The 19,902-nt window shown below is 43.6% G+C and overlaps 1 protein-coding gene across 1 annotated transcript in view; it reads right to left on the bottom strand.

Moving 5' to 3' along the window:
* LOC126188693 (FMRFamide receptor-like) overlaps positions 1-19,902 on the bottom strand; it is a 142,029-nt gene that overhangs the window by 24,301 nt on the left and 97,826 nt on the right. Inside the window, exon 4 of the mRNA XM_049930300.1 lies at positions 3,324-3,509. Within this exon, the coding sequence (XP_049786257.1) occupies positions 3,324-3,509 (186 nt within the window). The remainder of the gene's footprint in view (positions 1-3,323; positions 3,510-19,902) is intronic.

The following is a 19,902-nucleotide window of genomic DNA, read 5'->3' as shown; positions in this document are numbered from 1 at the left end:
GCCGTGGCCGGCACTTGGATGGGTGACCAACCCGGCCGCCATTTTTCCAATTTTTCGTGGTGCACTCAGCCTCGGGATGCCAATTGAGGAGCTACTCGACTGAATAGTAGCGGCTCTGTTCAAAGAAAACCATCATAACGACCGGGAGAGCGGTGTGCTGACAACACGCCCCTCCTATCTGCATCCTCAGCTGAGGATGACACGGCGGTCGGATCGTCCAGATGGGCCACTTGTGGCCTGAAGACGGAGTCATTTCACGTATTCTGCCCTACGGTGGTATCCACAGGATTCATCTATACATTGGACATGACCATACCATATTAATTGTTTCTGTTCAATGTCAGCTGTTAATCATCCTTCTACACCCACTCATAATCGAATCTCTTCGCTAGGCATTTTCCCGATGATCGTCTGGACACATCCATTTTCGTGACCTCCAACCTCCTCTTTTATTCTCCGTAGTTCTCCATGTCTCTACCTCATACAACATTGAACTTTTAATCAGAGTTTCACAGGTAATGTACACTATTTCCGTTTCTTTCCTACTTCACTGTTCCGAAAGATTCCGTTTAAACAAGAGGTTCAGCCTTCTAGCATGCGTTATTCCTTTTGTAATCTCTTCACCTCTGGTATCAAATTCTAGAGTTAGATGAGGATCATTTTGGGTTTAGGAAAGGTAAACGTACCAGAGAGGCAGCTCTGATGTGGGTGGCAATGGAAACAAGACTGAAAAAACCAAGACTCGTTCATAGGATTTGTCGTCCTAAGAAAAGCGTTCGACAATCTAAAATATCGCAAGATATTCGAAATCCTGAAAAAAACTGGGGAAACTATAGGGATAGACGGGTAATATAGAATATGTACAAGAACCATGAGTGCACGGATTATAAAGGGCGATGTAGTCTTTCGCTCCTACACTTCAATCTATACATCGAAGAAGAAACAATGGAAGTAAAAAAAAAAAAAAAAAAAAAAAAAAAAAAAAAAAAAAAAAAAAAGGAAGTAAAAGAAAGGTTCAAGAGTGGGATTAAAATTCAGGATGAAAGGATATCAATGATAAGATTGGCTGAGAACTTTGCTATCCTCGTGAAAGTGAGGAAGAATTACAGGATCTCCTGTATGGAATGAACAGTATAATGAGTACAGAATATGGATTGAGAGTAAATCGAAGAAAGGAAAGAGTAATGAGAAGTAGCAGAAATGAGATCAGCGAGAAACTTAATATCAAGTTTGTTGATCACGAGGTAGATGAAGTTAAGGAATTCTGCTTCGTAGCAAGCAAAAAAACCCATGACGGACAGTGCAAGTAGAACGTTAAAAGCAGACTAGCAACGGCAAAAAGGGCATTCCTGGCCATGAGAAGTCTGCTAGTATTAAACATAGGCCTTAATTTGAGAAATAATTTCCTGAGAATGTACGTTTGGAGCACAGAATTGTAATGTAGTGGGAAAACAAGAACAAAGAGGATCGTAACATTCGAAATATGGTGCTACAGGAGAATGTTGAAAATTAGGTGGACTGATAAGGCAAGGTATAAGGAGGTTCTCCTCAGAATCGGTGAGGAAAGGAATGTATGGGGAACAGTGACAAAAAGAAGGGACAGGATGACAGGACATGTGTCATATCAGCGAGTAACCTCTGCGGTACTAGATGGAGCCGTAGAGGGTGAAAACTGTAGGGGAAGACAGACATTGGAACACATCCAGCAAATAATCGAGAAAACAGATTGCAAGTGCTAATCTGAGATGAAAAGGTTTGCACTGTGGCGCAGAAGATGAATTCGTTGCGGGCCACATCAAACCAGTCAGAAGACTGATGACTCAAAAAAGTTCAAATTCTACTCCTAGATATGTGGAACTACTAAAAGCTGCAAGTTCCTCTGTATCAAGTTGGATACAGGATAATTCTGCTCCTACTGGAAGATATTTTGTTTTCTGGATGTTAAGTTCTAAGCCACATCATTCATACATGTCCTATAGTTTTCGTTGACAATCACGAGTTGATCGTCCATAAATTACAGTGTTCACAAGCAGGTTTCACCCATTCTTCTGCATTTCCTTTTCCAATGATTTAGAACTTTAGCTACACAAATTTTAAACAAAGTAGATTGCACACAACTGCCTTGATACAAACCATTCGAGAGTGTCTGTTACCAATTTATGTTTTTGATATTAAACCATTACACAAATTTAGGACAGCCACTATTAAAATGTAATTGATGTTTGAGTCCTGAAATACCCTCCAGAGCCTTTGTATATGTACAGCTTACGATATTTCTAGATGATAATTGAAACTTCATAATTAATCCTTGTAGTTTCCGATGTTGGCTGCGGCAAGCTGCACACCAGAAACTGTAGTCGTTGAATGTATGGTGTGGGATTCTGGAAGACAGAATTATAGGCGCCTATTTCATCGAAGGAAATCTTAATGGTAGGAAGTACACCACATTCCTGCAAGAAACATTAGACAACTTTGCAGAGACAATTCCCAAATCCATGGATTTGACGCGGAGGAGATGTGTCGTGACCGGCTCGTTCGCCCGACTTGACGGCTCTGGATTTTTTCTTGTGGGGATTCGTAAAAGAGATTGTTTATAAAGATGTTCCAACTACACCTGAAGATATTCGAGAGAGAATTGTCAGAGCATGTGCTTATATAAGTGCTGATGTGATAAGAAACACTGTTCAATCCATGATAAGAAGATTGTTCAAACGTGTGTGAAATCCTAGGGGACTTAACTGCTAAGGTTATCAGTCCCTAAGCTTACACACTACTTAACCTAAATTATCCAAAGGGCAAACACACACACCCATGCCCGAGGGAGGACTCGAACCTCCGCCGGGACCAGCCGCACAGTAAGAAGATTGGAGCACTGCATTGATACCGGTGGTCATCACCTCGAACACCTTCTGTAAATGGACGTTCATGCAACCTTTCTGACCTTCGTTGATCTTCAAAGACCTTACTGTTACACATCACTGGATTCGTCTCGATAGCCACTATCAGAAAATAAGTATCAAACTATAGCATCCCATTAAAAAAAATAAGCTGACCTTCATATCTCTGATGCGATCCCACCTAGCAACAAAAAACCAACGTCATATTAACGTCCCAGTTGTCCCATGTGCAACTTTTGTGCCACAAACTTCTCAGCTCCTATCACACTTTCGGAATTATTCTTGGTGACAATAGTAAGTGACTCATCCTGTATACATTCTACGCTAGACACACAAAGCAAACAATAAGTCATACAATGATTCTATTGCTACGCGCAGCTGACGCACAGCCGCCCTCATTAAGGTCGCGTAGTATTGCGCAGTTACCTGCGTCATCCGGTTGCGCTGGCGGCGGCTGCGGTGCACGGCCATGACGAGGAACGAGTTGAAGATGGCGAGCAGCACCACGGGCAGCAGCACGAACATGACGGACGAGAACCAGTAGAACACCGAGTGGTACGTGGGGTGCTTGCCGAAATCCGACGACACCATGTCCATGAGCCCATCTTCTGTCTGTGGAAACAAAGGAACGTGAACAGTCAGTGCATTAACAAGAAAGCTCGATACAATGGCTATGCAAGCGATGCAGACGCATCCTTGAGTGTGCATCTACCGCGTGACAACGTACACAATCTGATGAAAAGTATCTGGACACCGGTTAGTGGACATTAATAAGGAGTGTGCCTTTATGAAGGCTTGAACACTGCTGAGGACACTTTCAATGAGGTGTCTGAATGTCTGTGGAGGAATGGCAGCCCATTCATTCTCAAGAGACGAAACTGGAGAAGGTAGTGATTTTGAACATTGGTGTCTGGAGCGAAGTCGACGTTGTAACCCATCGAGCAGGTGTTCCATTGGGTTCAAGTTGGGACACTGGGCATGCCAGTCCAATTTAGGAATGCTGTTCTCCACAAACCTCTGCCTCACAGATGCTGCTTCATGACAGGGCGCATTGCCATGCTGGTACAATCATGGCCTCCAAACTAAACCACACTGTAAAACATATCTCTATCCTTCCACATTTAGCATTTTCTAAAATGCAATAAGGGGACCACACCATAAACACAAAATCGTCCCCATACAATATCACCATTTCCTCCATACTTCACTGTAGGTACTACACGTTATGGCAAGTAACGTTCTCCAGGCACTCGCCAAACCCAAACCCCTCCATTGGATTGCCAAATGGTATAACGTGGTTCATCACTGCAAATCACTCGTACCGAGTCATCCACTGCCAATGGCGTCGCTCTATACCACATCAAGTGTCGTACAGCATTGACAACATAAGTGTGTGGCTTTTGAGGACCGTTGTATCCCATTCACTTTAACCCCTGACGCATAGTCATTGTGCTCGCTAGACTGCTATTCGCACTTTGGAACTCACGAGTAATTCCTTCCGCTAATTTCGATTGACTTTTTAAAGCCAACCTCTGCAGTGGTCAAAGGTCCCTATTTGCAGTTGATGCCGTCTGCCCGGGCTTGGTTTAGCTGTGGTTTTTTCTTCGTGTTTCGACTTCATAGTCACGGCACCAGTACTCGACGTGGGCAGCTTCAGAAGGACTGATGTGCCCCTGATAGATTCATTACTCAGGTCTCATCCAGTGACTAGCCCATTTCAAAGTCACTGAGCTCTCCTGACCGACCCATTCTGCTATTACTGCTTCTCTGCTGAGAAAACAATACCCTATTCCCTTCTACTGTATTACTGAGTCCTCATCTCGTGACGCCTAGTGGTCAGTTTCGCATTATATATTGGTGTCCGGATACTTTTGATCGGCTAATGTATCTTCATCTGTTGATGTACACTACTGGCCATTAAAATTGCTACACCACGAAGATAACGTGCTACAGACGCGAAATTTAACCGACAGGAAGAAGATGCTGTGATATGCAAATGATTAGCTTTTCAGAACATTCACACAAGCTTGGCGCTGGTGGCGACACCTACAACGAGCTGACATGAGGAAAGTTTCCAGCCGATTTCTCATACACAAACAGCAGTTGACCGGCGTTGCCTGGTGAAACGTTGTCGTGATGCCTCGTGTAAGGAGGAGAAATGCGTATCATCACGTTTCCGACTTTGATAAAGGTCGGATTGTAGCCTATCGACAATGCGGTTTATCGTATAGCGACATTGCTGCTCGCGTTGGTCGAGATCCAATGATTGTTAGCAGAATATGGAATCGGTGGGTTCAGGAGGATAATACGGAACGCCGTGCTGGATCTCAACCACCTCCTATCACTAGCAGTCGAAATGACAGGCATCTTATCCGCATGACTGTAACCGATCGTGCAGCCACGTCTCGATCTCTGAGTCACCAGATGGGGACGTTTGCAAGACAACAACCATCTGCACGAACAGTTTGACGTCGTTTGCAGCAGCATGGACTATCAGCTCGGAGAGCGTGGCTGCGGTTACCCTTGATGCTGCATCACAGACAGGAGCCCCTGCGATGGTGTACTCCACGACGAATCTGGGTGTACGAATGGCAAAACGTCATTTTTTCAGATGAATCCAGGTTCTGTTTACAGAATCATGATGGTCGCATCCATGTTTGGCGACATCGCGGTGAACGCACATTGGAAGAGTGTATTCGCCATCGCCATACTGGCGTATCAGCCGGCGTGATGGGACGGGGTGCCATTGGTTACACGTCTCGGTCACCTCTTGTTCGCATTGACGGCACTTTGAACAGTGGACGTTACATTTCAGATTTGTTACGACCCGTGGCTCTACACTTCATTCGATCCCTGCAAAACCCTACATTTCAGCAGGATAATGCACGACCGCATGTTACAGGTCCTGTACGGGCCTTTCTGGATACAGAAAATGTTCGACTGCTGCGCTGGCCAGCACATTCTCCAGATCTCTCACCAATTGAAAACGTCTGGTCAATGGTGGCTGAGCAACTGGCTCGTCACAATACTCCAGTCACTACTCTTGATGAACTGTGGTATCGTGTTGAAGCTGCATGGGCAGCTAGCTGTACCTGTACACACCATCCAAGCTCTGTTTGACTCAATGCCCGGGCGTGTCAAGGCCGTTATTACGACCAGAGGTGGTTGTTCTGGGTATTGATTTCTTGATTTCTCAGGATCTATGCACCCAAATTGCGTGAAAATGTAATCACATGTCAGTTCTAGTATAATATATTTGTCCAATGAATACCCGTCTATCATCTGCATTTCTTTTTGGTGTAGCAATTTTAATGGCCAGTAGTGGATCTTATCTACGTTCTTCTACTGATCTCCTGGTGATCCACCAGTTGATGGTGGCACTCAACCCAAATTTAGATGGAAAATGACCTTGAAAAGTTCTTTTATTTGCTGTCGAAATGACTGACATACGGTTCCCAAGCGCCTAATTACGCATCAATATCGACTAAAAGTAAGGTACCTTCTTTGCTTGCGCCTATACTAGATCACTAAAAGCAGAAGATTCCAACTGTGTCCACACAGATTTAACAGAGTAAAGTGGATCTTACTGATGGTGGTGATCCGTTCATTGTATAAGAACCCTATTGGATGAGAACGCTATTGAAGCTGGTGTACGGTGGTTATATTACTGTGGGTTCTGCCATCACAATAATAAACGACAAGTACCTAACTCAAGTCACATGCAATCATTACATATCATTCCACTGCTCGACTGCTACTCGTGAAATGAGGTATGTTCATGTTATGAGGAAAATATGTGAAACTTCCTTGCAGATTAAAACTGTGTGCCGGACCGAGACTCGAACGGGACCTTTGCCTTTCGCGAGCAAGTGCTCTACCAACTGAGTTACCCAAGCACGACTCACGCCCCGTCCTCACATCTTTACTTCTGCCAGTACCTCGTCGCCTACCTTCCAAACTTTACAGAAGCTCTCCTGAGAAGGTTCAGGAAAATATGTATTTTAAACATGACCTTCCCAAAGAGTTTCCCATCCGCCAAAGGTATGGGGACTTTTCCCTATCTATCTCTCCTCTCCTTTTCTTTGTCACTAGATCTTACTGTCCCAGCAATATCTGCATGATTAGAGGAATGACAAACGGAAGAGTGAAGTGATGGCTGTAGCATATCTGAAGGAACTATAGCTGTTTTTTTTATTAGTTTTATATTTTTTATAAGAACGAGGGTTTAATGTCCCATTGACGATGAGGTCATAGAGATGAAGCACAGCTTGAGATTGGGGAGAGGTGGGAAGGGAAATAGGCTGTGTCGCTTGCAAAAGAACCATCCCGGATTCATCTTAAATGATTTAGGGGAACCAGGACTAACATAAATCTGAATGGTGGGGTAAGGAATTGAACCGCTGTCCCCCAAATGCAAATCCATTGCTTTATCACTGTGCCACGTCATTCGCTTCTTCGTATTAACCAGAAGTAATTTAGAAAACCCACAGAAATACCCTTTAAATAGGTGAAATGTGAAATTGAACTGCAACCCTTTAAAGCTACATCTCATTTGGCTTGCTAATTGTATTCCATTGCCATGTTTACTACACAATCTCCATTAGTAGACATCTTCTGTTAAGAGATTCCTTCAGTCCCATTCAACCCGCTGTCGAGTACAGACCTACTTCCTTGTGTGCACCGCGGCATTCGAAGAGTGTGAATAACAGCTTCACGTGACCTATTTACTTCTAGCGTAAGCGTCATAAGTAAATCACTAAACAGTGTTGATAGGTGGAATGGAAAACCGTGATTCAGCATTAGCTGAGAAACGACATGAACATGGACACAGGTGAACCATCTGACACTGATCAGGTGGTAGTGTTACATTATCATTTTTGCGGAAACAGTCCCGCAACATATGTAAAATCATAACGTAAAGTTCCTTCGATCGGAATAATTAATTAATACCGAGAAATTTGATACATAAAAGTACTAATGATAAAGCTTACTTTACTGTTTGTTAACTTTCTATTTGAATTTGCATGCCTTATTTAAATAAGAGGACGTTGAAAACAGATTGGGATGAGGCGACAGAGTCGTGGAATCACTTAGGCCAACACCGCTGGAGAATATCTCGGAAGAGAGTACCAGGAGGTGTACGGTTAATGACTCGGCGGCGGCGGACAATCTTTTGTAGTGCCACTGCAGACAAACACAGATAAGATCCCCTATGGCGTAAGGTCTCCAGATGTGGCCGCTTTTACAACCTAGAAGTGGAATGAAAAGGAACGCCATTTTTAGCGAAGTCCTAGAAGGCAGTATTGTGTACAAAACGTAGAAAATTGTGTTTTCCGCGTAAAGTGCCAGATAGTATAGACGTTACTCGAAAATTGAAAGGGGACCTGGAGTTTTGGGATGTCCTGAAGGTATGAGATGCTGTTGGACGTTGACTTTACAAAAACAAATGTTTCTCCAAAATGAGAACTGGTGGGATTGGCTAATACGAATAAACTACGAGGTTACACAGAGAAACTCGACTGTGCCAATGAGGACCTACCTCAATGCCCACAGACAGAGATTGAAAGAGACTGGGATGCCATTTTTCGGTATTAAACGGTAGTACGTGCATTACCAGCTACAGAATAGCCCAGGGAAGGGGAGAAGAGTTTTTTTAGGAACATTTTTACCTGACGGCGCCCGGAAGGTTTGTCCCAGCCAATCCGAAGAGAGCAAAGAGCGTAAATGCAGAAATATGAGTTTTCCTTTTAGTGAACACTCTATACAAAATTACATGTTTGGAGAGAGCGTTTAAAACTACTTCTTACTGGTTCTTCGGTGAGAGTCTTCACTGCCAGGGTCCACTGTCAGAGCTGGTGCGCCGAGATTCTACAGCTACTTAAGCATTTACCTATAGTTTCCTATGGTGAGATTGACCATGACCACGACAGAAAGCGTAGAGACATTAAAACCGTTTTATGTAATTTCAAGCTTCACTTCGAAGACTTGCATTCAGAATGAATGACCAGCTCGCTTTCAGCTCTGACCACAGGTTCAACGTATTCCCTTGTTTAGTACTATTTGCTTTTTCTACTAACATCACAACAATCAAATTACACCTTCACAACTGTCATTGTTTCATTTACGTGGTTAATAGAATCTTGCCCCATACCATTTTATCGTCTGTGCCAAGGTTTTACTATAATAATTTTATCATTGCTTGTCTAATGTTTTGTTTAGCGGAATAAACTGAATTAATTTTGATTCTTGTTTTATTTAGTAAAAGTTTAAATCTTAGTTCATTATTTTTGAAGGTGATTAATGAATGAATGTCAGACACAGGGCCCAATTCCCACACCTCCAAGCCGGCCGAAGTGGCCGTGCGGTTCTAGGCGCTGCAGTCTGGAACCGCGAGACCGCTACGGTCGCAGGTTCGAATCCTTCCTCGGGCATGGATGTGTGTGATGTCCTTCGGTTAGTTGGTTTGAACTAGTTCTAAGTTCTAGGGGACTAACGACCTCAGAAGTTGAGTCCCATAGTGCTCAGAGCCATTTGAACCATTTGAACCACACCTCCAACTTTGAATCACGCGACCGTAACCTAGCAGTAAAGGCTACTAATAGTAGAATAACAATAAGATCACGGAGGTACCTAACAAAGATTACATACATCCTGTGGCATTTTTGACCAATGCCGCTGCAAATAAGCGGTAAAGAGCATCTTCTTAAAGGACAGGAGACGGCATAATAGGAACCAAGGCAAGAATCCACTGAATACTGCGTCGCACAGGAGGCAAGAACCTAGATATTGTGTTTGTAGGAATCTGTAATTCTAACATTGGCACACTTCATCCTATGACCCCTCGGCAAGCCGCTGTACTGTGGAAGTGCTCTTATGAAGGAGGATATAATCAATGCATGAAGAAGTAGAGTTAGAATGGAAATGCGTTTGGGGTCAGCTGCAAATATTTAGGGAACCGTAGCTTTCCCTGATAATTACACGGATAATTACATGCACAGTCCCATGACTATAAAGCAAAGAGTCTTAGGAATGTTGACGTCTCACTGAGCGATGAATACATCAGGTAGAAAATAAATTGTTAAAATAAAATCTCAAAGATTAACAGTAACCAAAGAAAGTTAACATGAAGGGTCAGAACAGATTTCCCGACAGCCAGTTTGTGATTTAACTTTCAGATAACAAAGGTTTCCAGAATTTGTCTATTTGTATAGGATAAAATGGCGGTGGACCTTATGTTCTCCCCCAGATTCAGTGCTTCAGTTGTTTACTATTTAATCATAAAATTTCACTCTCTGGTGACCAGCCCAAAATGCTCTAAGTGTTCAGGCCTGTAACTCTGCAGCCAGTGTAAGTCACTGGACGACAGCACGAATTGTGTTGTCTACTTTGTCAAGGAAAGGATTTATGAATGGACAGAAAATGCTCCGAACGTCAAATTTTCGTTGAAATAGGGCTTGTTTGCCAGGGACTTACTTGCCAGCCACCTCTCGGCAGATCGTTCATACTCTAGCGCACTGATGATGTTGTCACCAGCTGGTGGTACTGCAACGCAGAACTCATCTACGACACTTGCACCTCTTGTTGGTACTAATCAAAGGAAGGATCAGAACAGCCACACAACAGCTGAACACCAAATATGTAATGTACCACGGCCAAAGGTGCACTACACGCTTCTAAAAAAGTTTTGCATCACCCCGTTTCCCAGAACTCCTGAAGATAGACGTTGACTGTGGATGTTGTATCACAGAGACAGTCCCTTGACTCTTCAGCCTCTGCATGAGCAGCGCCTATTAGACGAAGGGGGTCCGACAGCTGATCAGTTCCAGTCATTCCACCAGGAATGAGGTACACGGCTCGTTTTGTCTGTTGTTCAACCATCTCTAGATGGTCAATACCGCAGTTCGATCGCTTCCGCATTGTTACTTTGTGTCAGGAAGGGCTCTCAACAAGGGAAGTGTCCAGGCGTCTCGGAGTGAACCAAAGCGATGTTATTCGGACATGGAGAAGATACAGAGAGACAGGAACTGTCGATGACATGCCTCGATCAGGCCGCCCAAGGGCTAATACTCCAGCGGATGGCCGCTACCTTCAGATTATGGCTCCGGAGGAGCCCTGACAGCAACGCCACTATGTTGAATAATGCTTTTCATGCAGCCACAGGACGTCGTATTACGACTCAAAGTGTGCGCGATAGGCAGCATGATGCGCAACTTCACTCCCGACGTCCATGGCGAGATCCATCATTGTAACCACGACACCATGCAGCACGGTGAAGATGGGCCCAACAACATGCCGAATGGACCGCTCAGAATTGGCTGCACGTTCTCTTCGCCGATGAGTATCGCATATGCCTTCAACCACACAATCATCGGAGACGTGTTCGGAAGCAATCTGGTCAGTCTGAACGCCTTAGACACACCGTCCAGCGAGTGCAGCTAGGTGGAGGTTCCCTGCTGTTTTGGGTTAGCATTACGTGGGGCCGACGTACGCCGCTGGTGGCCAGGGAAGGCGCCGTTACGGTAGGTGAATGCCATCCTCCGACAGATAGTGCAACCATATCGGCAGCATATTGGCATTCATCTTCATGGACGACAATTCGCGCCCACATCGTGCACATCTTGTGAATGACTTCCTTCAGGACAACAACATCGCTCGACTAAAGTGGCCAGCACGTTCTCCAGACATGAACCCTAACGAACATGCCAATGATAGATTGAAAAGGGCTTTTGACGGACGACGTGACTCACCACCAAGCCGAATCGCCGTTGAGGGACAATCTGCACCAACAGTGCCTTGATGAACCTGTGGATAGTATGCCACGACGAATACAGGCATGCATCAATGCAAGAGGACGTGCTACTGGGTATTAGAGGTACCGGTATGTACAGCAGTCTGGACCACAACCTGTGAAGGTCTCGCTGTATGGTGGTACAACATGCAATGTGTGGTTTTCATGAGCAATAAAAAGGGCCGAAATGATGTTTATGTCGATCTCTATTCCAATTTTCTGTTCAGGTTCCGCAATTCTCGGAACCGAGGTAATGTAAAACTTTTTTTTTTACGTGTGTATAATCGGACATAAGTCAACTGATTTCTTCCAAGTCACACAACTCCCTTGCCTTTACTTAGGTCTCTAGCTTAAATACTACTACAGTAAGCAAGCCATATTCATCGATGACAGCATAATTTCCACAAGCCGCAAGTGGTACGCCAGGAGTAACAGCTCGATTACTGAGAAACAAATAAATGTCATTATAGGTTTCGTGGAACAAACAAGAGTAGGAGCATCAGTCTCTCTGTAGCTTATCAGGTATTTGGTTGGTAACATACTGAATCATCACACCGGTTATCAGTGTCATTCAAAAGGTCGCTGGATTGCGCATTTAAAACAAGGAAAATTTGAAAACAACGAAACATCATAAGTACTTTTCTCAACAACTAGAATGACTAGTTACGCTCTTCAATCGAATACCCGTTCTATTCTGCGTAATCCAGAGGCTTTTCAGAATGAACTTTCCCAGTAAAGTTATTTTGCAGTTGCTCTGAGTGAGACATGGTTAAAACCCAAAGGCAACACCCACTTCCGAAGTTACGCGCTAACACGCCAGGATCGAGAAGTCGGCAAAGGTGCTGTAACTTTTTAATGAGCTCTCCGATTCCTTTCCAGCGACATCATATAAATATCCCTTCGACGGACATTTAGGCAACAGCCGTTAAGGTAGCGACTCCAACTACAGAATTCTGCATCGCTTCGATGTGCAAGCCTCCTCGCTGTAGAGTCCATAGCAATACTTGGGACAACATATTTAAGCAGCCTTCATCACCATATATAATCTGCGGAGACTTTAACTCTTACAATCAAGCTTGAGGCTAAATCGTTGCGAATGCGAATTGAATGACTTTGTCGCAGCCTATCGACAACAACAGCCTAATTATTCTAAATGATATATCGCCTACAAGGACTCAACACCATATCGAAACATATCAGCTGTTGACATCACACTTTGTCCTGATGCCTCCAGTTTTTTCCGACAAATGATGCATCAAAACAGACTCACTAGCTCGTGACCACTTCCCACTTGAGGTAATGATCACGACTCATACAAACTGCACTCTAATACTTATTCCTTCTACTTCCTGGAACAGTGAACAAGCTGCTGGCCACAAAACGCATCGATACTACTGATTTTCAATACATTCACACAGACTTGAATCTTGTGCAGTTTGTATCCACATGTGCATTAAAAGGATAATTCCCTGCAAGTAACTGACTGAGATGCACTTCGTCTGCCACAACATAATGCGAACTAAGTGTTCAGCGGTTCTTTTCGTTGAGAAACGTTGTTAACAGTAATCGGCAAAGTCAGATACGTCGTATCTGGGTTCCACCCTGGCCTGAAGTGCCTTCAGATGTGTAGTTGCTAAATAATTTGATAATTACAGTATATTAAATTGCACTTGAGTGGGGTATTTGCATATTAAATAGAAGTATTAGGAGCTCTAGTTACAAAAATGTAAGGAGATTAGGCATAAGCATTTATTTTTGGGAACAAAAGTGTTTTGGATCAAGGTTATGCAGTGGACTATGATGAGAGAGCTGAGTACATTTTATTTACTGAATGGGCCGTTGTCGGAGAAGCCGGGACGGCACTGGGATCGGCTGGCCATCTCTTCCGGCAGCGGTCATGGACTTGATGTGGTAGACCTCTCTCCTTGCGCGTGGTCAAACACCCGATTAGCGAACTTATATTCTTCTTCTGTCCAGTCAAATTATTAGCTGATCCATCATTGAAGAGGACGTGGGACTGCGGCTGGTCATAAACGTGTATAAAGGAGGAATATTAACAGCTGTACTTTTTACAAAGTATATTAAGTATGCGACCAGTTTCGGCACTATATTAGTGTCATCAGCAGCCCCTATGCAAACTGAACAGCTGTTGTTAGATGGCTGGTGCGCACACATAGTGTACGAGCCGTTCTAGGCGCTTCAGTCTGGAAGCGCGCGACCGCTACGGTCGCAGGTTCGAATCCTGCCTCGGCATGGATGTGTGTGATGTCCTTAGGTTAATTAGGTTTAAGTAGTTCTAAGTTCTAGGCGACTTATGACTTCAGATGTTGAGTCAAATAGGGCTCAGACCCGCAAAAAATGGCTCTGAGCTCTATGGGACTCAACATCTTAGGTCATAAGTCCCCTAGAACTTAGAACTACTTAAACCTAACTAACCTAAGGACATCACACACACCCATGCCCGAGGCAGGATTCGAACCACCGCGGCCGGCCGCAGACCCGCACATAGTGTAAATAGAGACCAGTGAATATCATGGTACCTGTCCTAACGGGCCGACGATGGCGTACGGACCTGAAGATGACACTAATGTAGTGTCAAATTTGGTCACGTAATTAATATGTTTTATGAAAGTAAGGCTTTTGGTATTCCATATTTATACAAAAAAATCAAGTTATTGTTCAATATTCTTGTGAAATATTTCGTACTGCTCACAAATCTCACGATAGGTAAGGAAGACCACACGCAGGCATTATTGTAGCTGGTATTCCATCGCCGGGCAAGCTGAATATCGCCATTTAAGAATGGATTTCCTGTGTCCTGTCGACTCTTCCATTTTTATCTTCTCCGCTGCACCCGCTAACGTCTGATTTCAGCCCACCTTGATGATGTGTGTCTAGATCGCCGATCGTCCCCACACTTGTAACAGCAGAGGACCATTAGTAGCAAGCGTTACTTCGCTTGGCAAACAGCATATACCTCTTCTTATCTTCAGTTTGACAACGTGTCTTAGTCGGAAACCACTCCCATACTCCTCACAGTAGATGGATCGCTCGCAGGGTGCCAAGAACTTTTACTTCATGGTGTGCAGTAGTGGCTGGAGCGTATCTGGGCATCCGGCGTTTGACCGTACATGGTCGGCCCCTGAAAAGTGCGGTGCGGCCGGACGCTATTCTCAGGTGGCTATTACGACTTTGGACGTGACGTCTAACCATGGCCACCATTATATTACACAAAACAAGTTGTTGTTGTTGTGGTCTTCAGTCCTGACACTGGTTTGATGCAGCTCTCCATGCTACTCTATCCTGTGCAAGCTTCTTCACCTCCGAGTAACTACTGCATCCTAATCCTTCTGAATCTGCTTAGTGTATTCATCTCTTGGTCTCCCTCTACGATTTTTACCATCCAGCTTCCCTCCAATACTAAATTGGTGATGCTTGATGCTTCAGAACGTGTCCTTCCAACCGATCACTTCTTCTAGTCAAGTTGTGCCACAAACTCCTCCGCAATTCTATTCAATACCTCCTCAATAGTTATGTGATCTACCCATCTAATCTTCAGCATTATTCTGTAGCACCACAATTCGAAAGCTTCTATTCTCTTCTTGTCTAATCTATTTATTGCCCATGTTTCACTTCCGTACATCGCTACACTCCACACAAATACTTTCAGAAACGACTTCCTGACACTTAAATCTATACTCGATGTTAACAAATTTCTCTTCTTCAGAAACGCTTTCCTTGCCATTGCCAGTCTACATTTTATATCCTCTCTACTTCGACCTTTATCAGTTATTTTTCTCCCCAAATAGCAAAACTCCTTACTACTTGAAGCGTCTCATTTCCAAATTTAATTACCTCAGCATCACCCGACTTAATTCGACTACATTCCATTATCCTCATTTTGCTTTTGTTGGTGTTCACCTTATAGCCTCCTTTCAAGACACTGTCCACTCCGTTCAACAGATCTTCCAAGTCCTTAGCTGTCTCTGACAGAATTACAATGTCATCGGCGAACCTCAAAGCTTTTATTTCTTCTCCATGGATTTTAATACCTACTCCGAACTTTTCTTTTGTTTCCTTTACTGCTTGCTCGATATACAGATTGAATAACATCGGGGAGAGGCTACAACCCTGTCTCACTCCCTTCCCAACCGCTGCTTCCCTTTCATGCCCCTCGACTCTTATAACTGCCATCTGGTTTCTGTACAAATTGTAAATAGCCTTTCGCTCCCTGTATTTTACCCCGGCCACCTTCAGTATTGGAAAGAGAGTATTCCAGTCAACATTGTCAAACCTTTCTCTAAATCTACAAATGCTAGAAACGTAGGTTTGCCTTTCCTTAATCTTTCTTCTAAGATAAGTCGTAGGGTCAGTATTACCTCACGTGTTCCAATATTTCTACGGAATCGAAACTGATCTTCCCCGAGGTCGGCTTCTACCAGATTTTCCAATCGTCTGTAAAGAATTTGCGTTAGTATTTTGCAGCTGTGACTTATTAAACTGATAGTTCAGTAATTTTCACGTCTCTCAACACCTGCTTTCTTTGGGATTGGAATTATTATATTCTTCTTGAAGTCTGAGGGAATTTCGCCTGTCTCATACATCTTGCTCACCAGATGGTAGAGTTTTGTCAGGACTGACTTTCCCAAGGCTGTCAGTAGTTCTAATGAAATGTTGTCTACTCCCGGAGCCTTGTTTCGACTTAGGTCTTTCAGTGCTCTGTCAAACTCTTCACGCAGTATCATATCTCCCATTTCATCTTCATCTACATCCTCTCCCATTTCCATAATATCGTCCTCAAGTACATCGTCCTTGTATAGACCCTCTATATACTCCTTCCACCTTTCTGCTTTCTCTTCTTTGCTTAGAACTGGGTTTCCATCTGAGCCCTTGATATTTATGCAAGTGGTTCTCTTTTCTCCAAAGGTCTCTTTAATTTTCCTGTGGGCAGTATCTATCTTACCCCTAGTGAGATAAGCCTCTACATCCTTACATTTGTCCTCCACCCATCCCTGCTTAGCTATTTTGCACTTCATATCGATCTAATTTTTGAGACGTTTGTATTCCTTTTTATCTGCTTGATTTACTGCATTTTTATATTTTCTCCTTTCATCAATTAAATTCAATATTTCTTCTGTTAATCAAGGATTTCTACTAGCCCTCGTCTTTTTCCTACTTGATCCCCTGCTGCCTTCACTACTTCATCCCTCAGAGCTACCCATTCTTCTTCTACTGTATTTTTTCCCCCATTCCTGTCAATTGTTCCCTTATGCTCCCCCTGAAACTCTGTACAACCTCTGGTTTAGTCAGTTTATCCAGGTCCCATCTCCTTAAATTCCCACCTTTTTTCAGTTTCTTCGGTTTTAATCTACATCTGCCCCTGAAAATGTCTTACAATTTAAAACCTGGTTCCTAAATCTCTATCTTACCATTATATAATCTATCTGAAACCTTCTAGTATCTCCAGTGATCTTCCATGTATACAACCTTCTTTTATGATTCTTGAACGAAGTGTTAGCTATGATTAAGTTGTGCTCTGTGCAAAATTCTACCAGGCGGCTTCCTCTTTCATTTCTTAGCCCCAATCCATATTCATCTACTACATTTCGTTCTCTTCCTATTCCTGCTGTCAAATTCCAGTCACCAATAATTATTAAATTTTCGTCTCCCTTCACTACCTGAATAATTTCTTTTATCTCATCATACATTTCATGACTTTCTTCATCATCTGCAGAGCTAGTTGACTTGTACTACTGTGGTAGGCGTGGGCTTCATGTCTATCTTGGCCACAAGAATGCGTTCACTATGCTGTTTGTAGTAGCTTACCCACACTCCTATTTTTTTATTCATTATTAAACCTACTCCTGCAGTACCCCTATTTGATTTTGTATTTATAACCCTGTATTCACCTGACCAAAAGTATTGTTCCTCCTGCCACCGAACTTCACTAATTCCCATTATATCTAACTTTAACCTATCGATTTCCATTTTTAAATTTTCTAACCTACCTGCCCGATTAAGGGAACTGACATTCCACGCTCCGATACGTAGAACGCCAGTTTTCTTTCTCCTGATAACGACGCCCTCTTGAGAAGCCACTGCCCGGAGATCCGAATGGGGGACTATTTTACCTCCGGAATATTTTACCCAAGAGGACGCCATCATCATTTAATCATAAAATATAGCTGCATGCCCTCAGGAAAAAGTACGGCCGTAGTTTCCCCTTGCTTTCAGCCGTTCGCAGTACCAGCACAGCAAGGCCGTTTTGGTTAGTGTTACAAGGCCAGATCTGTCAATCATCCAGACTGTTGCCCCTGCAACTACTGAAAAGGCTGCTGCCCCTCTTCAGGAACCACATGTTTGTCTGGCTCTCAACAGATACCCCTCCGTTGTGGTTGTACCTACGGTACGGCCATCTGTATCGCTGAGGCACGCAAACCTCACCTCCAACGGCAAGGTCCATGGTTCACGGGAAAAAAGTAGCAACATTAATAAGGGCTTAAACCACCCAGAATTCACTTTAAAATATCTAAAACTGCCTTAAAACTGCAGACCAATGACGCTAACGGGAACTAAAAACTGAAAAAAAACGAGAGTTCGGGGAAATGTTGACGACGTTCTTTGATAAGGTCTTGGAGACACGGATTCGTGCTTCGCGGTTTTTAGAGACAGCAAATGAGGGCTTGTACACACTCCATGTGCCTTCACAGAAAAGTACGTTGATGCTCGCAATTGTGGAGATATCCAATTTGGAGGTAACCGGTCAGAATACTGAGGAAAGTTTCATCTCTGTCAATTGGTTGGCAATGGGAGGAGAGGTGCTGGTGTACAGTTGCTCATCGCCAGACTGTACACCTTCGTTCTGCATTCAGCCTCAAACATTTCGGCACTCACGAGAAATCATCATATGGAACTTTATCGAGAGTCCTTTCTACCGATCGTTATTTGTGAATGAAACAGAAAAAAAACCCAGGGGAAGGGGGCAGGTAGTGGTGCAAGAAGTGCCTATCGCACACGTCTTACGTTGACTTGCGGAGAATAGGTGTACATGTAGAAAGAGCTCGGCTTTAGCGCACAGTCAGTAGATGGGACATGCGGTGCAAGAAACCGTCGTAGTATCAGTTGAAAGATTTAAGCATTGCGGAAATGAGTTGAAAAAGAACTTTTTAGTGTGTTAAATTTAGGACTTGGAGTTGTCCAGCACAGCTAGGTAACACTGGAACACGGGCGGCTTACGAACAATGATGTGATCGTCGTTTCATGTCCTCGACAAAACCATGTAATGCAACGTGTTTTTGTAGAGTATAATTTAGCTTTAGTTCTTGCAGCTTCAAAGCTTGCGCCTTGATGACGATGATGAGCCTAAACAGAAAAGGAAGATTGGGTTGGATTGGGTTGTTTGGGGGAAGAGACCAAACAGCGAGGTCATCGGTCTCATCGGATTAGTGTAGGACGAGGAAGGAAGTCGGCCGTGCCCTTTCAAAGGAACCATTCCGGCATTTGCCTGGAGCGATTTAGGGAAATCACGGAAAACCTAAATCAGGATGGCCGGACGCGGGATTGAACCGTCGTCCTCCCGAAAGCGAGTCCAGTGTGCTAACCACTGCGCCACCTCCCTCGGTGGAAAAGGAAGATGTTCCTGCCTGTCATTTAGATAATGGAACTTGAGATGAATGAAAGGAGCAGGAGAAGCCCACACAAAAAATTAGAATAACGTGTAGAAGAGAAGGGTAGTAGTATCATCCTTTACCGATTACTTTTTCTCACGTAGCGGAAATGTTTATGTGTAACTGTACAAGTTATTTATATGGCTCAAAGACTGCGATAGAGAAAGAGATTTTCTCTGACTCGTGATATAAAAGCTCTGTGGGTAGAATGTGGAACGTTACGTGTACTATGGACTTACTTCTGATCTACAATTGTGGAGACTAGGATTGCAGCGGAACTGTAATTAGAGGCATTGTTGTAAGCTGGCATTTTGGATACTGAATGTAATTTGATTAATTATCACAACATTTCATCTCATACAACAGGATGATGTATTCTGAAATGTAGCTGTATGGATCGTTTAAGGAAAAGTGTAATTTAATGCAGTGCTTCCCAACGTGTGGTCCGCGGACCCCTTAGGGGTCCGCCGGCTCTTTCTAAGGGGGTCCGCGGCAACCTTTCACTAATTCGTGTAAAATAATGAATAAAATTATTGAATAAAAATGTGAA

The sequence above is a fragment of the Schistocerca cancellata genome, chromosome 5, assembly GCF_023864275.1.
Source record: "Schistocerca cancellata isolate TAMUIC-IGC-003103 chromosome 5, iqSchCanc2.1, whole genome shotgun sequence".
NCBI lineage: Eukaryota > Metazoa > Arthropoda > Insecta > Orthoptera > Acrididae > Schistocerca > Schistocerca cancellata.
Note: the sequence above shows the minus strand (reverse complement) of the source record. Positions and strands in the feature narration are given on the sequence as shown.